The sequence below is a fragment of the Orbicella franksi genome, chromosome 6 (assembly GCF_964199315.1).
Source record: "Orbicella franksi chromosome 6, jaOrbFran1.1, whole genome shotgun sequence".
NCBI lineage: Eukaryota > Metazoa > Cnidaria > Anthozoa > Scleractinia > Merulinidae > Orbicella > Orbicella franksi.
Genome location: NC_138150.1, coordinates 26572853 through 26595414, shown reverse-complemented (window position 1 = coordinate 26595414; position 22562 = coordinate 26572853). Strand labels below are relative to the sequence as shown.

The 22562-nt window shown below is 38.5% G+C and overlaps 1 protein-coding gene, 1 long non-coding RNA gene and 1 other non-coding gene across 3 annotated transcripts in view; all 3 read right to left on the bottom strand.

Moving 5' to 3' along the window:
• The window catches only part of LOC145489125 (uncharacterized), a 43129-nt gene that overhangs the window by 1507 nt on the left and 19060 nt on the right, over nt 1-22562 (bottom strand). The gene's annotated exons all lie outside the window — the stretch shown is intronic.
• LOC145490768 (uncharacterized) lies at nt 15131-20509 on the bottom strand. Its single transcript, XM_081469868.1, has 2 exons — nt 17386-20509; nt 15131-17348 (listed from the first exon to the last, which is right to left on the bottom strand). The coding sequence occupies exon 1, from the start codon at nt 19380-19382 to the stop codon at nt 18750-18752; it is 633 nt and encodes a 210-aa protein (XP_081325994.1). The 5' UTR covers nt 19383-20509; the 3' UTR covers nt 15131-17348; nt 17386-18749.
• Trnah-gug (transfer RNA histidin (anticodon GUG)) lies at nt 22355-22426 on the bottom strand. Its single transcript has one exon. It is a non-coding gene; the product is annotated as a tRNA-His (tRNA).

The following is a 22562-nucleotide window of genomic DNA, read 5'->3' as shown; positions in this document are numbered from 1 at the left end:
TCCTTTCACAAAAAAAAAAAAAAAAAAAAAAAAACTAAGATACTTTATAAAGAGGTATACATGTACCTCAAACTGTCATGAAAACTACACAGGACTTGAAAAAAAAGGAGGAGTAACTTGCCCAGGCAGGAAAATCTACTTGTCTTGTATGACACAGTATAGTCAATCGATTATTCGATAACAATCAATAGAGATTAGTCAATGATATCAGAAATCAATAAAAGGATTCATCATGAGTAATCGATTGTGATCAAATTTTCAATAAGCATTATCGATTTTGCTGATACTAGCTTATCGTTTAAGCAACATTTAATAAGAAAGAAATGAACAAAAGATATAAAGTGAAATATGAAATCGTGAATACAATTGCAGAAAAACATAACATTGTATCTTGTAAACAGAATATTTTGCTGGCATACATGTATCGGGACTATGTTTTGGGGGTCTTTGGTAGTGCCTTTGAAATCTACATAAAAAAGTTACAATCAAGCATTGTGTTGAGGAACAGTTTTTCTACAGTTTATGTGAACAAACAAAGAGAGACCAACTTTCAATTGATTCGCTAATGACTGATAAATCTAGTCAAATCAAATTGATAACTTGAAACTTCTCTAGCATGTGAGTATGAATTTCTTTCAATTGATTGATGACACTGATAACACTTACATTAATTTCAATTTATTGATTTATATCAATTTATGGATCGATTTCAATCAATTGCCTTACCCTGGGATGACCAGACAGCATTTTAGAGCCCTGTTACAGCTGTACATTTTACTTGTACGAAATTGGGCTCTTACCAAAATAATACATGTAGGTTTCATGTGTCATGCATCTGTTCAGTAGTAGCAGGGCAGGAAAAAAAAATTGTAAGTCACTTACCCAGTGGGCCAGTCAATTTTAGTTTTCATTTGCCCCTACTTAAATATTAGTTGCCAATGTGGTGGCCAGTAAGGAAATCAAAGGACAAGAATTTAATGTGAGCAAAGTACGCTCAGATTCCTAACTAATTCTTGCTTTCAGCCTAATAATTAACTAAGCTTTAGGTCTTAAGTTTTGACATGGAATGACTGGAAATTATCATTTATCAAGCTGGCATTTTTAGTCAGACTCACAAGACTACTGAGGCTACATTGTAATTTCACTTGCCCACCGGGCCACTGAACTTCTATTTTCACTTGCCCAAGAGCAAAATTTACTTGGCTGAGGAAATCAGGCCTGGGTTTTTTCCTGCCTTGAGTAGATGACAGATAACATCAAAATGTGGTAAAAACAAGAAATATTCACATAAGCCATTGCCAGAGTGTGTCACAGAATCTGTGAATTTTTTAGCCAAGTGTGTCACTGATGTTCTTACCACATTTTGTTGTCTTCTGTGATCTATTACTGAACAGATGCACAACAACATGGAATCTATCTGCTTTGCAATACATAACAAAGAAACAAAAACAAATGTTTATGACATCATCTGTACCTTTGTCCACCAATAGAGCATAAGTACATGTAAGAAACAATCAAATTGTGCCTGCAAATAACTTGACTTATTATTTAAACATTGTTTGATAGGAGTTTGATTTATTGTGCATGAATATTACAGTGTAGAAGATAGTGAACGTTGAATATTTACTGCCACAGATTTTGAGTTTAGTTCTTCTACATCCTCTGACATTCAGTGCCTTCCAATCAGAGGTGCAAAGTTTTTGTCACACAGCAGCTACAGATGTAGATGTAAGACCTGTTTGATCGATGAATATTCAGGGCTCAAAATAATGGCCGGTCAACGAGCAATGTCTGGCCAGAATGGTGACTTGACCGGCCAAAAACTTCACTCGCCGGTCATGTTGACCAGTCATGTCATGTTGAGACGGTCACGTTGTTCATTCTTGAATAAACAATGAAATCCCCAACTGTAAATCTGAGAGTTTTAATCTCTTTTTTATTATGACCTCTCACGAAAATATACACCAACACATATCTGTTCGAACGGCTAAAGACCATTCGCTTGCTGTTTGTCATGCATTCAAGATCGATAGGAATGCCATTCGAGCGACTGGGGTTAAATCCGTTCAGAAAAATATTAAGCCAATTTTTAAACAGTCTATAAGGAGTCCAAGGCCCATTTCTTGAAGGCCCCGGAAACTTTTTGGGCCCACAAAGCCATCTTTAATTGAGCTGTGTCTAAAAACTAAGAGCTGTATATGCCTGGAACTTCTTGTGTGAAGGAAACCTCTGTTCATATTGAGAATAAGCAAATAAAACAGCTCTGTGAGTATAAGATTTCAGATTTTGGTATGGCTTTCTGGGTGCAAAAACTTTTTGGGACCTTTGAGAAATGGGCCCCTGGTGCACTACAGTCTAACATGGTGACCTTCAACACTTTGATATGCTCTGGAAGCTTTTTGGCATAAATTCAACCACCTTAAACATTTTTAATGCTTTGAAGTATCACCTACCTGTGTTAGTTAATTAGCATTAAATTTAAATATTTTAGATTGCTAGGTTGATACTTATTGTTCAATACAGCAGCTACAAGATTTCATCGTAAAAAGAAAAGGCTATGTTTACATACGTGTAGTACCAGAACAACAATTTATTAACTTATGTTGTGTTATGGGAACTACGAATTGTTTTTTGTTTTGTTTTTTGTTTTTTAAGTACAGTGTTTTATCACAAAAAAAAGTAAAATTTTGGATCTTTACCAGTCTGAATATTGTTTACAGGGAATGTTTTGTCAGGGATGCAAAATGTTTGTACTGTTTGGATTCCGTACAGTTTTGGAAAAAGAAGGAAACTGTGACTTTGTAAACATAGCCTAAAAGATGTCAGAAGCCTTGTTTTATGTTATGCAATGTAGTATTCCTTTGGCATGAATGTTTTTATGATGAATTTAAAATGTCAATCTCTATCTTGTGGTTTTTTTCTTCCCATTTTCTGTTATTTCAAAAGAACAATTCACTCTACGAAAAAAGTTGCTCAATACTTGACACTTACATTGCAGTAATTTTCATAATGCAGTAAAGGTAAAGTCTGCATACGACCCACATGGCCCAACAGGCTGGAGCTTATCCCGCTTTCTGTAACAGGAAGCGAGTAGGACTATTTCTACTCCCCCTGGATGAGATGCCAGTCCATTGCAGGGTTACCCCACCATTAAATTTGCTGATACCCACTTCTACACCTGGGTGGAGAGGCACTGAGAGTAAAGTGTGTTGCCCGACAACACAACAGAATGTACCCACCTAAGGCTTGAACCCGGACCACGTGATCAGGAGTTGAGTGCACTACATGTAACTAGGAGGCCATTGTGCCTCCCACATTTTTCATAATAATTATTAAAGCTAATTTAATCCTACATTAATTACTTAGTAAGAAAAAACAGTTTATTCATTCATTTTATGACAAAGGTATTATCATTGTTACATTTGACTTTGTGTATTTAGTATAAATTTAAGACAGGTATCCATTTGCAAACAATTTTAATTTAGTAATACACCTAAATTGCAAAATTTTTACTAGTTGTAGCTGCCAACAGTATAGTTCTTCATCACTTTATTATTTATGAATTAAATAGAGCTGAATATGACATGGTTTCGCACAATCTTGAAAAGGTCTTGAATTTTAGTAGTCTTCTTGAAAAGTGCTTGAATTCGGTTTAAGGAGCTCAGTCATGGTATTTTGAAATATTTTGGCCATGCACAAAATTACATTTAAGTCGTCTTGTTATGGATAGAAAGAAAAGAAAACATGTTTTATTTGTTGTAATATATACATTGTAAACCTTATTCAAGGCATATACAAACTATTTGAATTTTACTGAGTTTGTACTGATTGCAATAAATTTCTGATTCTGTATAAATTTGCATATTTTCTACTATTATAATTAAGGTCAACAGATTTGATTACAATAAAACCGTACATTCTATGCATTTTTCTTCAAGTTATGTTATTTACAGGCTCCCTTTTTCAATTTCCAGGTTATTTACAGGCTCCCTTTTTTGATCTACATGTTATTTACAGGCTCCCTTTTTCAATTTACAGGTTATTTGCAGGCTCCCTTTTTCAATTTACAGGTTATTTACAGGCTCCCTTTTTCAATTTCCAGGATATTTGCAGCCTCCCTTTTTTAATTTACAGGTTATTTACAGGCTCCCCTTTTCAATTTACATGTTATTTACAGGCTCCCTTTTCCGATTTCCATGTTATTTACAGGCTCCCTTTTTTGATTTCCATGTTATTTACAGGCTCCCTTTCTCGATTTCCATGATTATTTACAGGCTCTCTTTTTCGATTTACATGTTATTTACACACTCCATTTTTCGATTTACATGTTATTTACAGGCTCCCCTTTTCCGATTTCCATGTTATTTACAGGTTCCCTTTTCCGATTTCCATGTTATTTACAGGCTCCCTTTTTCGATTTCCATGTTATTTACAGGCTCCCTTTTTCGATTTCCATGTTATTTACAGGCTCCCTTTTTCGATTTTTTTTTTTATAGGCTCTCTTTTTTGATTTCCATGTTATTTACAGGCTCCCTTTTTCAATTTACACGTTATTTCCAGGCTCCCTTTTCCGATTTACATGTTATTTCCAGCCTCCCTTTTTCTATTTACATGTTGTTTACAGCCTCCCCTTTTTTATTTACATGTTATTTACAGTATTTTGGCAGCCTCCCTGTATTAAATTTACGTGTTATTTACGCGTTTCCAGGTTGAATCACAAGAAATTTACAGGCTATTTACAGTATTTGCAGGAACAGTTTACATGTTATTTACATGATCTTAGCCCTTGGCTTTGAAACATTTACAGTGTTTTCTTCCTCATTTACATGTTTCACTTGAAATATTTACATGTTTTTTACATGAAACCACCAAAACATGTAAAAGGGGAAAAATCATGTAAATTATTCTTTACAGTCTCTTTTTGATTATTTACATGTTAATTACATGTTATTTACATACTCTGTAAATTTTTAACTTTTCCAGTGATTTTTATGGAAAATGCAAAATTCGACTGTCAAGTTCTGTATTTTAACGCTTAAAAAATATACCTTGCGTTAAGTATTATTTATTATTTTACTTGATATCTTCGTATTCCTGTCAATAGTGATGCCCAAAACGAAAACTACTGAAGTCATTAAATAATTTAAACAAAAATGTCAAAAAATTCACTTAATTTGAACTGGAATGTATTTTTACATGAAAACAGATGCCAGTTTGGTACCTGTATTCATCAGTTCTACCTGAACGTAGTATTTAAAACCAGCTCGTCATTTTATAAAATCACACAGTCTGCGCTAGGGGAAAGCAAACTTAGTGAATCCGATTTCAGAAAGGAGAACAGGAAAAATACAATCGTGACATAAGTTGTTTCGCGAATGCAAACTCAACACATTTATAATCTGATGTTTATCTTTACACCAAAACAGATCCCAGTTTAGTACTCCTAATTCATCATTTCTAGAGGGCAAGTAGTAATAAAAGACTTAAATCAGGTTTACGTCTTTTAAGATCAAACTATCTCGTGCAAAACTCAGCCTACGGTACAACTACACTGTAACATCACTCACAGCTCTTTTTTAAAGTTCAAGCTGCGTAATGAATGAAACTCACCCACTCTACTCATCGCACAGCGTTAACTGTGTGTTCAACGCCTTCTCAGCCTACACCGCCATCATGTTGGACATTTTAACAATCCACGTGATGAGAAAAACTTCGTCGTTGCCAAAACCTTTAAAAACATTGCTCCTGAGTCTTGCTGTTTCTGATCTTGGAGTTGTTTACTAACTCAACCTTTGAACATCGCTCTGATGGTAAATCCTCCTTATTTCATAATTATTGCGTTTAACAGCATCAGAGCTTTGTTTGGTTATGCTTCGTTCTTTATTGTGATGGCCATAAGTGTGGACAGATTCTTGCCTATTCATCTTCATCTCAGACAATCAGGAACTTGTGGCTCACAAGCGTGCTGTTGTTATGAGACCTTATGATGATCTCAATTTTCGTTTTAAGTGTATTTTTGTCATTAGTTGATTTGTTTACCTTTATAACGTGGTTATCGCTTCTATTTCAGGCTTTTGTTTTATTATTACCGGAATTATTTATTCTCGAATGTATTTCACTGCACGCCATCAAACAAACCAAATGCAAGTCCTCCAAATAGCAAAGAATTAAATAGCCAAACAGAAAGTGCTGCGAGGAAGAGAAATGTGTTCTACGTATATCTCGTGTTTTTGGTTTTGCTATTTCCCACAATATTGCGTTGGAGTTGCCCGTTTGATATAGTCTCCCCCATCTATCGCTTTACATGTAACTGGTCTTTTCTCAAAAACCCCGGTGTTCCTTAATTCCTCGCTGAATCCTGTTATTTACAGCTTGAAAATGAGGCACATTCGCCACGCTATGATAGACGTACTGCGAAATATATTTCCGAACCGGAACTGAGCAGACTTGTAGTTATTAGACAGTTCTGCTGTAAGAATAACTTCAGGAACGTTCATTATTACAACAAAGAGTTTATCTCGACCAAGAAACTAATTTTTAGTACTTAATTTAGCGTTTTAGATAAAACGTAATCCGTGTACATTCGACAGCCTGATGACGTAAAATTATGTAAAAATATAAAATATCAATGTTTTTGTGTCAGAATAACTACTGGCTTATCCATTGTTTTACTTCGTTGCTTGTAGTGTATTCGTAACCAAATAAAATTTATCTGTTGTGAAAAGAACATGTGTTTTAGAACTGAATATTTTGTGTCCATCTTTAAGGTAGTGGGTGGGGTAGGCATCTCCACACTAGTGGAGACAACAACCAAATGATTTTTCAAATTGAGAAATTGTAAAACTCTATCTCGTTACAAAGTCGATGCATTCCTTAAAATTAATCCTAAATTTATCTCCAAAAGTAAACCCCCGTGATCAGGAGAAATTATGGCTGAAAATCAAGAGAAGATCGAGCTATCGAGTTACTTACCTTGATCTTCTTTTGATGAAAATAGATCACTATTTATGATGCAACAACTATCCTAAACATTTACTGGCTTGACAATAACATCCCGACGATGTCGAAACGGCGTTTATTGCTTTCGCTAATTTTGTGTTAAAAAATTGCGATAAAGTTGCAAATAATTCATCAAGAATTTTGCGTGTAAAAATTCGAACCAACCTAGCCTGCAACGATGTCTACAACAGTTGCGGAACATTTGATAATCTCGGCTTCATTTATGGAATACGTGTAAAAATAAAACATGGCCATGACGTATTTGGATATCTGACCTAATTAGCATAGGTTTTTACGATTTTATTTCTCCGTTTTCTACTTAGTTTTAATTTCGATTGAAAAGATATACGAAACACTTGAGACAGCGTTAAACCAAGTTTCTAACACCTCGAAGTTTGTCAAAAATACTCCGCTGCGCGTCGTTTATTCAACTCTCTTTCTGGTGTTTGGAAATGTGGTCAAACACAGTATTGCGACTTTCGATATATAATTAAATCTCGATTCAAAGGAGCTAACCGGTTTTCAGGCAAACGGGGACAGGTCCAGGACAGGCGAGGTTGTCACTAAAAGCATATCACGTGAAAGCTAATGAGCAAAAGCAGTTAATTTATATTATGATAAAAGTTAGGACTTTGAACAGTAGACAAAACTTTTTTCAAACGTGTCTCTTGAAAGATTGTTCTGTTTTGCGCTTATTTGAAATAAAGGTGCCAAGTCTTTTCCTGGACAAGTCACTATCTGAGCCATAATCAGAAATAATGCTTGCTCAGGAACCGCCTTCTGTTTTCTTTTAAGTTGTTTTTCGGTTAACAAAACAAATCGTCTTCAGTTTTAAATAATACATATATTGCTTTTAGATGTACTTTACACAACTTACTATGGCTATTTCGAGAACTAAATAGAGTCCAAATCTCACCTTTCTATGTTATCCAAATTCAAATTGAAATTCAACTTTTTTTCAATTTTTCTATTTTCAATGGAAATTCAAATTCAAGTATAACACCTTTTTCTAACTGACATTTTGATGGAAAATGCAAAATTAGAATGTCAGTTTTGGCATATGAACGTCTAAAACGTACCTTAGATAGAGTTCTATTTCACTAGGTTTTTTCGTCAGTCTCTGGCAATAGTGACGCGGCAAAGGAAAGTTAGTCATTAATTCAAACAAAAAAGTCAAAAAATCATTTGGTATACGTATTGATCTGTCCTAGATGAAAATGAGTAAAAAAGCACTTAAACCAGCCAGCTGTCTACATCTTTTAAGATCAAACCAACTCGTGCACAACTCAGCCCATGGTACAACTTCACTGTACCATCACTCGGTGCTCTTCTTTTTCAAAGTTCAAGCTGTATAATGAATGAAACTGACCCACTCTACTCATCGTACATCGTCAACTGTGTGTTCAACGCCTTCTCAGCCTACACCGCCATCATGTTGAACATTTTAACAATCCACGCCATGAGAAAAACTTCGTCGATACCAAAGCCTTTAAAAACATTGCTGCTGAGTCTTGCTGTTTCTGATCTTGGAGTTGGTTTACTGGCTCAACCTTTGCACATCCTACGGATGATCAGTCCTACTAATTCCACTGGAACCGCGTTTAGCATCGCACTTTTGTTTGTTAATGTCTCGTTCTTTAGTGTTGTGGCCATAAGTGTGGACAGATTCTCGGCTGTTCATCTTCATCTCAGATATCAGGAACTTGTAACTCACAAGCGTGTTGCTACTGCGGTAATATTAATTTGGGTTTTATGTGTTTCTTTCCCATTAATTTCGATAGTGAGCTCTGAAGAAATCGCGAACATCGTTACCATAACTATATTAGGCTTTTCCTTAATAATTACAGCAGATGTTTATTGCAGCATTTATTTCACTGTAAAACATCATAGGAACCAAATTCAAGTACAACAAGCACAAGTAGCTCAGAATGCCCAGAATAGCCAAACTGAAAGTGCTGCGAGGCAGAGAAAATCTGCTGTCAGCACATTCTACGTATTTCTCGAGTTTTTAGTTTGTAATTTGCCAGAGTATTGCGTTGCAGTTGCCCGTCTGATATCTCTGCCAAGTACCGCTTTAACTGGTCTGTTATTTTACTCACTGACCCTGGTATTCCTTTATTCCTCTCTGAATCCTGTTATTTACTGCTGGAAGATGAGACACATTCGACACGCTATGATAGACGTACTGCGAAATATATTTCCAAGACAAACCCAAGCAAACTTGTAGTTACTTGCAGTTCTGTTGTAAAAATAACTATAGAAATGTTGTTGTAACTAACAGTTTATCTCGACCAAGAAACTAATTTTTAGTAACTAATTTAGCGTTTTGATAAAACGCAATCCGTGTACGTTCGGTAGAATGATGATGTAAAATTACGTGAAAGTATAAAATATTAATGTTTTTATGTCAGAATAACTACTGGCTTATCCATTGTTTTACTTCGTTGCTTGTAGTGTATTCGTAACCAAACAAAATAATTTTTTATCTGTTGTAAAAAGAAAATGTGTTTTAGAACTGAATATTTTGTTTCCATGTTTAAGGTAGCGAGGTAGACATCTCCACATTAGTGCGTCTTCAACAACCAAATGATTTTTCTCGTTGCGGAATTGTGAAACTCTGTCTCGTTACAAAGTCGATGCATTCGATAAAGTTTTACCCAAATTTATCTCCAAAGAACACCGCCTTGATCAGGAGAAATTACGGCTGAAAATGTTATCTTGATCTTCTCTCGATAAAAATACGTCATGATTTATAATGCAAAAACTAACCTACATTTTTACTTAACAATAACATCCCGACGATGTCGAAACGGCGTTTATTGCTTTCGCTAATTTTGTGTTAAAAAATTAAGATAAAGTTGCAAATAGTTCAAAAAAGAGTTTCGCGTGTAAAAATTCAAATAACCACCCTAGCCTGCAACGATGTCTACAATAGTTGCGGAACATTTGATCGTCTCAGCTTCATTTATAGAATGCGTGTAAAAATAAACGAAAGACGAAACGGTTCTCTCATAAAACTATCTATTTCCAAATTCGGTTTCTGTCAGTCTTTATTTTAAATACTCATCAACCAAAAGCTACACAACGCTTTTAAAGTAACTGCCGAAAATAAACGCCCCTCACAATTGTAATTTCTATTCTTTTTGAATAGGCTAACTCATGTGAACTAATCGACAATAGTCACCGCTTAACCGTAGAAATAAAACATATCTGTTGTAAAAAGAAACCGAACTCATCGAGCATTTGTTAATCCAGGCTTTAGGTCCCGTCCAAACTAGGCCGGAGCGGAAACTTGAAAACGGTGTTATCACTCCGAAAACGCGACAAATGTTTTCGGTCCCCACTACGCTGGAGAAATTTAAAAACGCAACAATCACCGGTCATTTTCAATTTGTGTTTGAGGAAAACTCAGACATAAAAATAACATAATTATAATAACCACATCGTTTTCGACAAGCTCCCTTTCCAAATGTTTTACCTCCACACTGAAACGCAAAGGCAGCGTTTTCAAATCAGTTCCTACCGTTTGCCGACTGAGCGGCGTTTTCGACTTCGAAAGATCCGTTTTCGTGACGGATTAGTGTAGACGGTAGGCCTAACCGTAGAAATAAAGCTGTGTTTACAAATTCGTCCAGAGTAATGTGGACGAGCCTTAGTCTTCATTTAATAATTTCAAATCCTTAATAATTGATTGAGTTGAATCAGAGGAAAACATGGCAACGGCGTATTTGGATATCTGACCTTATTTACAATTTTATTTCTCCGTTTTCTACTTAGTTTTAATTTCGATTGAGAAGCTATATCAAACACTTGAGGCAGCGTTAAACCAAATTTCTAACACCTCGAAGTTTGTCAAAAATACTCCGCTGCGCGTCGTTTTTTCAACTCTCTTTTCGGTGTTTGGAAATATGGTCAAACACAGTCTTGCGTCTTTCGATATATTATTAAATCCCGATTCAAAAGAGCTAACCGGTTTTCAGGCAAACCGGGACAGGAGGTCCAGGTGAGGCTGTCACTAAAAACATATCATGTGAAAGCTAATTAGCAAAAACAGTCAATTTATATTATGATAAAAGTTAGGACTTTGAGCAGTAGACAAAAATAAACAAAAGGTTTTTAAAACGTAAACATGTTTCTTAAAAGATCGTTCTTTTCTGCGCTTAATTGAAATAAAGGTGCCACGTCTTTTGCGGAGCAAGTCACTATCTGAGCCATAATTAGAATGCTTGGTCAGGAACAGCCATCTGTTTTCTTTTAAGTTGTTTTTCGGATAAAAAAACAAATCGTCTTCAGTTTTAAATAATATAGATATTAGTTTTAAATGTAAATTACACAACTTACTATAGCCATTTCGAAAACTAAATGGAGTCCAAATCCCACCTTTCTATGTTGTCCAAATTCAAATTGAAATTCAACTTTTTTTCAATTTTTCTATATTCAATTGAAATTCAAATTCAAGTTTAACACCTTTTTTAACTGACATTTTGATAGAAAATGCAAAATTAGAACGTCAAATTTGGCATATGAACGTCTAAAACGTACCTTAGATTGAGTTTTATTTCACTAGTTATTTTCGTTTCTCTGGCAAAAGTGAAGCGCAAAACGAAAAATAAGTCATTTATTTAAACAAAAATGTCAAAAAAATCATCAAGTATACCTATTGATCTAGACGGGAAGTAGTAATAAAGCACTTAAACAAGCCGTCTACACCTATACTCCGTGCGCGTTCTCAAAGTCCAAGCTGTGTAATTAATGAAGCCTACCCACCCTACTCATCGTTCATCGTTAATTATGTGTTCAACGCTTTCTCTCCCTACACCGCCACCATGCTGAACATTTTAACAATCCATGCGATGAGAAAAACTTCGTCGTTACCAAAGCCTTTGAAAACATTGCTGCTTAGTCTTGCTGTTTCTGATCTTGGAGTTGGTTTACTGGCTCAACCTTTGTACATCGTATGGATGGTCAATCCTACTAATTCCACTGGAACCGCGTTTAGCATCGCACTTTTGTTTTTTAATGCCTCGTTCGTAATGTTGTGGCCATTAGTGAGGGCAGATTCTTGGCTCTTCATCTTCATCTCAGATATCAGGAACTTGTGACTCACAAGCGTGTTGTTACTGCGATAATATTAATGTGGGTTTTATGTGTTTCTTTCCATTAATTTCGATTGTGAACTCCGAAGAAATCGCGAACATCGTTATCATGACTATATTGGGCTTTTGCTTCATAATGACAGCAGTTGTTTATTGCAGCATTTATTTCACTGTAAAACATCATAGGAACCCAATTCAAGTACAACAAGCACAAGTAGCTCAGAATGTCCAGAATAGCCAAACTGAAAGTGCTGCGAGGCAGAGAAAATCTGCTGTCAGTACATTCTACGTATTTCTCGTGTTTTTAGTTTGTAATTTGCCAGAGTATTGCGTTGCAGTTGCCCGTCTGATATCTCTGCCAAGTACCGCTTTAACTGGTCTGTTATTTTACTCACTGACCCTGGTATTCCTTAATTCCTCTCTGAATCCTGTTATTTACTGCTGGAAGATGAGACACATTCGACACGCTATGATAGACGTACTGCGAAATATATTTCCAAGACAAACCCAAGCAAACTTGTAGTTACTTGCAGTTCTGTTGTAAAAATAACTATAGAAATGTTATTACAACTTACACTTTATCTCGACCAAGAAACTAATTTTTAGTAACTAATTTAGCGTTTTGATAAAACGTAATCCGTGTACGTTCGGTAGAATGATGATGTAAAATTACGTAAAAGTATAAAATATTAATGTTTTTATGTCAGAATAACTACTAGCTTATCCATTGTTTTACTTCGTTGCTTGTAGTGTATTCGTAACCAAACAAAATAATTTTTTATCTGTTGTAAAAAGAAAATGTGTTTTAGAACTGAATATTTTGTTTCCATATTTAAGGTAGCGAGGTAGACATCTCCACATTAGCGCGTCTTCAACAACCAAATGATTTTTCTCGTTGCGAAATTGTGAAACCCTATCTCGTTACAAAGTCGATGCATTCGTAAAAGTTAAACCCAAATTTATCTCCAAAGTACACCACCGTGATCAGGAGAAATTACGGCTGAAAATCAAGGGAAGATCGAGCTACTTATCTTGATCTTCTCTCGATAAAAATACATCATTATTTATAATGCAAAAACTAACCTACATTTTTACTTAACAATGACATCCCGGCGATGTCGAAACGGCGTTTATTGCTTTCCCTCATTTTGTGTTAAAAAATTAAGATAAAGTTGCAAATAGTTCAAAAAAGAATTTTGCGTGTAAAAATTCAAATAACCACCCTAGCCTGCAACGATGTCTACAATAGTTGCGGAACATTTGATCGTCTCAGCTTCATTTATAGAATGCGTGTAAAAATAAACGAAAGACGAAACGGTTCTCTCATAAAACTATCTATTTCCAAATTCGGTTTTTGTCAGTCTTTATTTTAAATACTCATCAACCAAAAGCTACACAACCCTTTTAAAGTAACTGCCGAAAATAAACGCCCCTCACAATTGTAATTCCTATTCTTTTTGAATAGGCTAACTCATGTGAACTAATCGACAATAGTCACCGCTTAACCGTAGAAATAAAACATATCTGTTGTAAAAAGAAACCGAACTCATCGAGCATTTGTTAATCCAGGCTTTAGGTCCCGTCCAAACTAGGCCGGAGCGGAAACTTGAAAACGGAGTTATCACTCCGAAAACGCGACAAATGTTTTCGGTCCCCACTACGCTGGAGAAATTTAAAAACGCAACAATCACCGGTCATTTTCAATTTGTGTTTGAGGAAAACTCAGACATAAAAATAACATAATTATAATAACCACATCGTTTTCGACAAGCTCCCTTTCCAAATGTTTTACCTCCACACTGAAACGCAAAGGCAGCGTTTTCAAATCAGTTCCTACCGTTTGCCGACTGAGCGGCGTTTTCGACTTCGAAAGATCCGTTTTCGTGACGGATTAGTGTAGACGGTAGGCCTAACCGTAGAAATAAAGCTGTGTTTACAAATTTGTCCAGAGTAATGTGGACTGGCCTTAGTCTTCATTTAATAATTTCAAATCCTTAATAATTGATTGAGATTAATCAGAGGAAAACATGGCAACGGCGTATTTGGATATCTGACCTAATTTGCAATTTTATTTCTCCGTTTTCTACTTAGATTTAATTTCGATTGAGAAGCTATATCAAACACTTAAGGCAGCGTTAAACCAAATTTCTAACACCTCGAAGTTTGTCAAAAATACTCCGCTGCGCGTCGTTTTTTCAACTCTCTTTTCGGTGTTTGGAAATATGGTCAAACACAGTCTTGCGTCTTTCGATATATTATTAAATCCCCGGATTCAAAGGAGCTAACCTGTTTTCAAGCAAACCGGGACAGGATGTCCAGGACAGCTGAGGCTGTCACTAAAAACATATCACGTGAAAGCTAATGAGCAAAAACAGTTAATTTATATTATCACAAAAGTTAGGACTTTGAGCAGTAGACAAAAATAATCAAAAGGTTTTTAAAACGTAAACGTGTTTCTTAAAAGATTGTTCTTTTCTGCGCTTAATTGAAATAAAGGTGCCAAGTCTTTTGCGGAGCAAGTCACTATCTGAACCATAATTAGAATGTTTGTTCAGGAAAAGCCATCTGTTTTCTGCTAAGTTGTTTTTCGGTTAACAAAACAAATCGTCTTCAGTTTTTAAATGATATAGATATTAATTTTAAATGCACTTTACACAACTTACTATGGCCATTTCGAAAAATAAATGGAGTCCAAATCCCACCTTTCTATGTTGTCCAAATTCAAATTGAAATTCAACTTGTTTTTCAATTTTTCTATATTCAATTGAAATTCAAATTCAAATTTAACACCTCTTTAAACTGACATTTTGATGAAAAATGCAAAATTGGAACGTCAAATTTGGCATATGAACGACTAAAACGTACCTTAGATTGAGTTTTACTTCACTAGGTATTTTCGTTTCTCTGGCAAAAGTGAAGCGCAAAACGGAAAACGAGTCATTTATTAAAACAAAAGTGTCAAAAAAATCATCTAGTATACTTACTGATCTAGACGGGAAGTAGTAATGAAGCACTTAAACAAGCCGTCTACACCTTTTCAGATCAAACCGCTTCGTGCTCAGTTCAACTTCACTGTAATACAACTCGGTGCTCTTTTTCAAAGTCCAAGCTGTGTAATGAATGAAGCTGGCCCACTCTACTCATCGTTCATCGTTAATTGTGTGTTGAACGCCTTCTCAGCCTACACCGCCACCATGTTGAACATTTTAACAATCCATGCGATGAGAAAAACTTGGTCGTTACCAAAGCCTTTGAAAACGTTGCTGCTTAGTCTTGCTGTTTCTGATCTTGGAGTTGGTTTACTGGCTCAACCTTTGTACATCGCTGTGATGGTCAATCCTACTAATTCCACTGGAACCGCGTTTAACATCGCACTTGTGTTTGTTAATGCCTCGTTCTTTAGTGTTGTGGCCATAAGTGTGGACAGATTCTTGGCTCTTCATCTGCATCTCAGATATGAGGAACTTGTGACTCACAAGCGTGTTGCTACTGCGGTAACATTAATTTGGGTTTTAAGTGTTTCTTTTCCATTTATTTTGACGGTGAGTTCTAAAAAACTCGCTATCATGGTTAGCGTTACTCTTTCAGGGTTTTGCTTCATAATGACAGCAGTTGTTTATTGCAGCATTTATTTCACTGTAAAACATCATAGGAACGAAATTCAATTACAACAAGTACAAGTAGCTCAGAACGTCCAGAATAGCCAAACTGAAAGTGCTGCGAGGCAGAGAAAATCTGCTGTCAGTACATTCTACGTATTTCTCGTGTTTTTAGTTTGTAATTTGCCAGGGCATTTGGTTTTAGTTTCCCATCTGATATCTCTGCCAAGTACCGCTTTAACTGGTCTGTGGGCTTACTCACTGACCCTGGTATTCCTTGATTCCTCTCTGAATCCTGTTATTTACGGCTGGAAGATGAGACACATTCGACACGCTATGATAGACGTACTGCGAAATATATTTCCAAGACAAACCCAAGCAAACTTGTAGTTACTAGACAGTTCTGTTGTAAAAACTAAATTTAGAGATGTCAGTACAACTAACAGTTTATCTCGACCAAGAAACTAATTTTTAGTAATTACTTTAGCTTAATTCATGTACATCCGGTAGACTTTAGTCTGTTAATATAAATGACGTGAAAATATGAAATATCGATGTTTTTATGTCAGAATAACTACTGGCTCGTCCGTTATTTTACTCCGTTTCTTGAAGTGTATTCGTGACAAAATATAGTATATCTGTTGTGAAAAGAAAACGTGTTTTAGAAATACTGTGGTTCGATGTTTAGGGCAGAGGGGTAGGCATCCCTGACAGTTTCGGAGAAATTTTCGTGCGCAGAAACGGACAGCACTGGGAGACCTTTCAAAATCACATTGTGTTTATTAAAATCCCAGTTCTCTTGTAAATTATAAAAGAACACGGCAATAACGCCATTACTACGCATTTTTAATCAAAACTTTGGTTTCCTCAAAGCAGCTTTACCCAAAGCAGTTTATTTTCAGATGCAATGTTCCGTGACTAATTGACATGACGCGCAGAAGCAAACAAGTACATAACATCCTTACGTTCAATAAGGCATGTACTGCTGTCACAAAATTTAATTGTTTTATTCTTTATAAATAATTCAATTCATCAAGTATTTTTTTGCATAAATTGAAATAACTATAGCCCGCTGCAAAGGCTAAAATAATTGCGGAACGTTTGACCGTTTCAGCTCATTTAGAATGAGCGTATTTCAACACCCACCCCAACCCCCACCTACCACCCTCTGGACAATCCACGAGTATTTGACTTTTGTCTGTGCCTGGGGAGTAGAGAATTTGACACAAAAGGCCTTCCTGGGTGTGGAGAATTTGGACTTTGCCTGAGTGGGAAGGGGATTTTGAAACTTGTCTGGGGGGATGTGGAATTTGAACCAGAAGTGACAAGTATACACTGTTTTTCCAGAGTAGTAATGGACGCTTATATGAGCGGTAACCAATCAGGAGCCGAGAAAGACAATAGGCTATTGTTTGAAGAACAATGGATGCTATTGTTTTCCAAAGCCAAGATGGCCGCCACAAATTTCAGCCAATCAGGAGCCGAATTAAGAATTCAAGATGGCGGCGCCCACGAAAGTCAGCCATGTTGGAAAACAGCTCACCAGCCTCGACGGAGGATTGGGATGGGTCTCATGGATTTCCGTGGCGACACAAATCACGCCAGGGTCACGCACAAAATGTCATGCAACTTCAAAATTGATACTTACAGTGTCCTGTGGTCCTAAACGACAGAGGTCCGTCCGACAAGACTGAGAGACTTGGGTCCGAGTCTAGCCTATATAGGGGTGGTGCAAAGCATCATGGGACAATGACATCACCGGTATCCAATCAGAGGAAAGAAATCAGAATGAATTAAAAACAGTGGCTTCCCCAGTCCCCCTCTCTTAAGGAGAGCACTAAACCCCGAGCGTGTCGATAAGTGGGGCACTCCCCGAGGGTTGGTTACCCCGGCTCATGGATGAAATCCCGGACCGATCGGCACTCCCGGGGTGGGTACCATCGAGGCGCCACCTCGACTCTTTGTGGCCGGGAACTATCTACCAAAAACTATGTACAAAAACACAAAGTCCCGGCCCTTCCCTAATCGAACCTTGTCCCGCGGGGTAAGCGATCCTTCCAAAGACGCGCCAGTTCGCTGGGGGTAAAACTATTTACACTGTGTACAAAAAACTATTTACAAGGTGCCGCGGGTGTTGCCAGACTTTGAAAAACAAAACTATTTACAATTCGAACAAGGTTTCAGCATTTTCCATGTCTACATCATTGAACCCAGATGGTGTGTATCCATAAGGATAGGACTTGAAGGTGTCCGGATCGACCACACGTTTGTCAAACACCAATCCATATCTTTTGGCACGTGGACCCACTTTGAGCTATTTGGTGGCCGAATGTCTGGTGAAGAAATTGGGAATGACAACGTTGATTTTTCTGCGTTCGTGAAGAGGATCCGTCAGTTCATCCAGAGGTTTCTGGCGCATGATGTTGTAGTTAAGTTGTTGTTGACCACGAACATTGAGGGTGAAGCCACGCACTTTGCAGCACACTTTAGCGTGTTTGGTCTTGTATCCATAATTCTTTGGTCCTGCTGAGGTGAAATCGATGATGTAATCGCCATCGTCCAATTCGTTGGTCATTTCACCCAGAAAGTCTCCCAGAGGAATGTTGGGTTGGCCAGGCTTCCAGGAGAAAATAACAGAGTCCGTGTCGAAGTATAAGACTTGTTGTTGTAGCTGCTCTAGATAGGAGTACAACTTTAAACGGGCCCAACAGGTAGTGAAGGCAGCGATGAAAATGTTGACACGTCCGTTGTCGGCCTGTTTTTCTCTTAGATTCGAATAGACACCTTCTAAGGAATCTTGTGAACAAATGCGGACCGTGTGGATGTCTGTGAAGGTGTTTGACACTAGAGCAAAGAGATGAGCGGGTGTGGTGACTGCCTCAGTGGTTTTCTTTTGAAGATTCTCGCCAAACTTGCCCCAGAAACTATTCAACATTAACTTTGCCGTAGCTTTACGTCCTGGATTTTTTTCGATGAGGAGAGGATCTAAGGTGATGCCTTCTTTGTCTTGGTAGTCACGGACGTATTGCTGTTTCTGTTCCTCAGTCTGCGCCCATCAAGGATACCCGGCTGATTCCTGTTTTATTTTTAACCACGTGTTGACATAGTCAGCAAAGAGCCCTTCTTCACGTTGTTCTTCTGGAAAATGCCAGACTTCGTGGATATGTACGATGCAGTACCCGACCTCTACTGTTTTTACGAGTTCAGGAGTGCACCACGTACCCCTAAGAAGACGTTCCTCTGGAGAGTGAGGACAATGATGCGATTTTTCCAAGAGGTCCTTGGTCATCTCCTCTTCCATGGAGGTTCTGCAAAGAGGTAATTTCAGTTTACCACGATGTCGGAAGGGCAAGACGGGATGATACAAATGATAGGGAGGAATCACATCTACTTTTGCGTCACCGAAGTACGCATGGATGTCTTGGTTGTCTGGGTTGGTGATGATGATGGGATGACCAAGGGTATACTGTTGTGTCTTATTAACCCACGGGTACAAGGAGGTCACGTCCACGTATTTGATTTGTTCACCCTGGTCCTCGTTGGTCACATGATGGAGGCGAACTGCGTTGGTACGTCTCCCAAAGAAGGCATCTCTTGGATTAAGAGGTTCGACCATCTCGTACGATGCTAAGAACTGCGTGAGATCTTCATTGCTTTTGACTTCACGATCCCAATCACATTCCCACATGACTTGAAGGTTGTACCCGTGCTGGCGCAGAAGACGGTGTTTCTGTTGAGTGACTTCATACAATTCTTGGATGGAACGATCAGGATGGAATTTGGAATGTCGGTCACGATGATGGGGATGACAACGAGGGCAACCGTGCCATAGACATCCGTGAAATTCATAGACAATGTGGTTCTGTACGTCGAGGCCGTCTACAAGAAAGTGGAGCACTCTCTGTTCGTCGCTATTGCTCGCATGTCGAATGCGGTCTGCTTGAGGCGCGTCGTTGGGGGAAGAGGGACTGTCACGACGAAGAAGGTGTTCCTGCCATGCTAGCCACCTGTACGCTTTTACGGATTAATTCGAACGAACTCCTTGCCATCCTTGCATGGGTTCTGCGGCTATGCTGTTGGGAGTCAGGAGTTTCTTCCTCCAGAACCGATTGCACGCAGACGCTATGGTTACACACTTCTCGATGGGGTCAAATTCGGCATGTTGCTGGAATTCTTTTAGGAACTTTTAAGTAAGTAAGTAAGTAAGTAACTTTATTTAATGAGGGTAAAAACACTTAACAGTCATTGACTGATAAACTCGTGGCCCTCCCTTACTTTTGACATCCAGCTTTTAGGAGTTTGACATCTGACTCACAGTAGGCTCTCATTTCTGTTTTAAGATTGAAGATGTAGTTGTTTCTGACCTTCTCTGCATACCACTGCTCAAATTCTGCCTTCTTTTTAGCCGACATGCCATCAGGATCATACATCTCAGCAGGAAGCATGGGTCCTTCGTAGTCTTGATTTTCACGAGTATTGAATTTGTGAGGAAAGAACCCTTTGACTAATTCTTGGATGCCAAAGGTAGAAGGAAAGTTAGCAAGAGGAAAGGGAAGGAAGCAGAGTGAATCTTTGAAGGTCAATCGGTCTGATTTGAAGGACAGCACTTTGGTGCCGACGGTGATCTGATCCGTGATTTCCCGATGCTTCGCGTAGCAATGTTGCAACAGGAACATCCCGTCATATCCTTTGAGGTTATGAAAGACAGCAATCACGCTCCGATCTTCCCCGTCTTGATTAACAGTCAAAGATTCCAACCATTGAAAGAAAGTCTCTGTACAGTCTGCACCATAGAAGGATTTTGTGTGGTCCTCTTCGTCGTTCTCGGCGCTAAGCACCCGTTTCGTTTTGGGATCATCCTCTGCTTCCGGAATGGTCTGGATATAACATTGGTGAGAAGCGACGTGCATTTGTTGTTCACAAATGGGGCATTCTCCCCAACCGCACTTGTGTTGTTTAGGTTTACTTCTAGATTTACCTGCATTCTCGACTTCATACGTCTTGCAACACTCGAGGCATTTTTTGTAGGTGAGACAGATGGAGTTGATGTTTTTATTGCGACGATGAAGGTGATAAGAGTAACAGTCTTCACCAAAGAAGAATCGATGACACAGACGACAAAGAGAAGAGGGTGAAGGAAACTGGCCCGGACCCAATGGTCGTTTAGCCTCTGTGAAATCCAGGCAGTCCTTTCGATGACAAGATGGACACCATTTACCATCGCAAGGATGATGTGTAAAGTTGTCTTGATCGTACTCCCGATTACACAAAAAACCCAAGAACGAGTTACACCCATCATAATGGTCATCTTTGATGATACGGATGATCTTGTCCGATGGTGTGGGTCCCACGTAAACGAGCATGTGTGGTGGAGTGACCGATAAGACTTTGATCTGGTAGCCAGGGAGTGCCGCTTGGAACTTTTGTAGTTCGGAGATGCCACATGGTCCCTCAGGGACTCCCGCTAAGCGATGGAGGTCCTGGGCTTCCCGCAGCTGGACAGGATAACCCTGTTTGAGATTATGGTAATGACGATCCCTGATATTACCGTTTGCATCAACCAAGGCTTTCATGGTGACAATGGCTCGCGCACAACACAGTTCATCTCTGTTCTTGATGGTGATGCGGGAATGTTTGACGATTCCACGGACAGCTGCACTGCTCGGTTTGTAGCGTTTGCCATTTCCACTCCCAGGACTAGACGTATAGATGAAAGTGGTCTCCACCGTAAATGAGTCGTCAGGGGTGAATTCCTGGTTTGAGTTTAACTTCTGCGCCAGGGCTTGGAGATACGTGTCTAAGCGCTCTGACCCGTCCTCAAACTCCCTCACGGTGAAGGTGGTGGACTGGAACGCATGGTTGAAAGCATCTGATTGCATTACGAAATGCAGTGTGGAGTAAGGAGTGAGGGTGGGGTCCGCCTCGAGTTGCCATGTGATGGTGCGACGAAGGGCCTCGGTGACTTCACGGCCCAAGTCATCACGGGGTGTGGCATCCCTGTGTTGCTGGATGCGTGCCTCAAAACGCTGTTTATTGAGAACGTTCCTCCAGTTTCGTCTAGCACCCACTGGGCGAAGCTGGAAGTCCAACAATTGTGTGGCACCCCCTCCAATCATTATCTCATCCTGAGAGTCATCGTCACTATCATCAAAGGGTCGCTTGCTTGAGTAATATTCGTCCATGAGGACATCATTAGACGGGTCAAAGACCCACTGATCGCCATCGTTATCCAAGTAGGCATCGTCGAAGGGTCGTTTAGTCCCTAAGGGAACTGGCTTAAGCCCCAGGGATCTACTTCGACGAGGTGCGATGACCAGGGGAAACGATCACCGAGGGGATAGAGATCGGCTCCGGCGTAAAACACGCTGATATGGCTGTGAAGTGAACATGACTGTCTCACGACTAGCAATGAAATTGACTACATGATACACATGCACGACTTATCTTACTTAGATGATGTCATATCTGACCAATCATAACAAAATGTGACCAAATAAGGAAATGAGTATACACCAATCACCATCTAGTACTTTTACAAAGCACGTGGGAAACACGTTCATCCACATATGTACTATCAAACATGTGAAACTATAGCATGATGTAAAATTCTGAATCAAAAACACTGAGTACCACATTCAATAACAAAAAAATAATAATAATTGCCTCAACCAGGATTCGAACCTGGGCCTCTGGGGCCACAACCCAACGTCTTAACCACTAGACCATCGAAGCATTCGTTATTAAGGATTTACCAATTTATCAAAGTCTTTCGGGGTAATAAAAAGTTCACTTTACCAGATAAAACCATACATTGGGAGTCTAGAAGTTTCTCACAAAACACGCAAGGTCTGAAACTGTCATGTATAAC

Coding starts and splice junctions, on each gene's coding strand:
- LOC145490768 (XM_081469868.1), bottom strand. CDS start 19,382: ATGTGGGAATGTGATTGGGATCGTGAAGTCAAAAGCAATGAAGATCTC.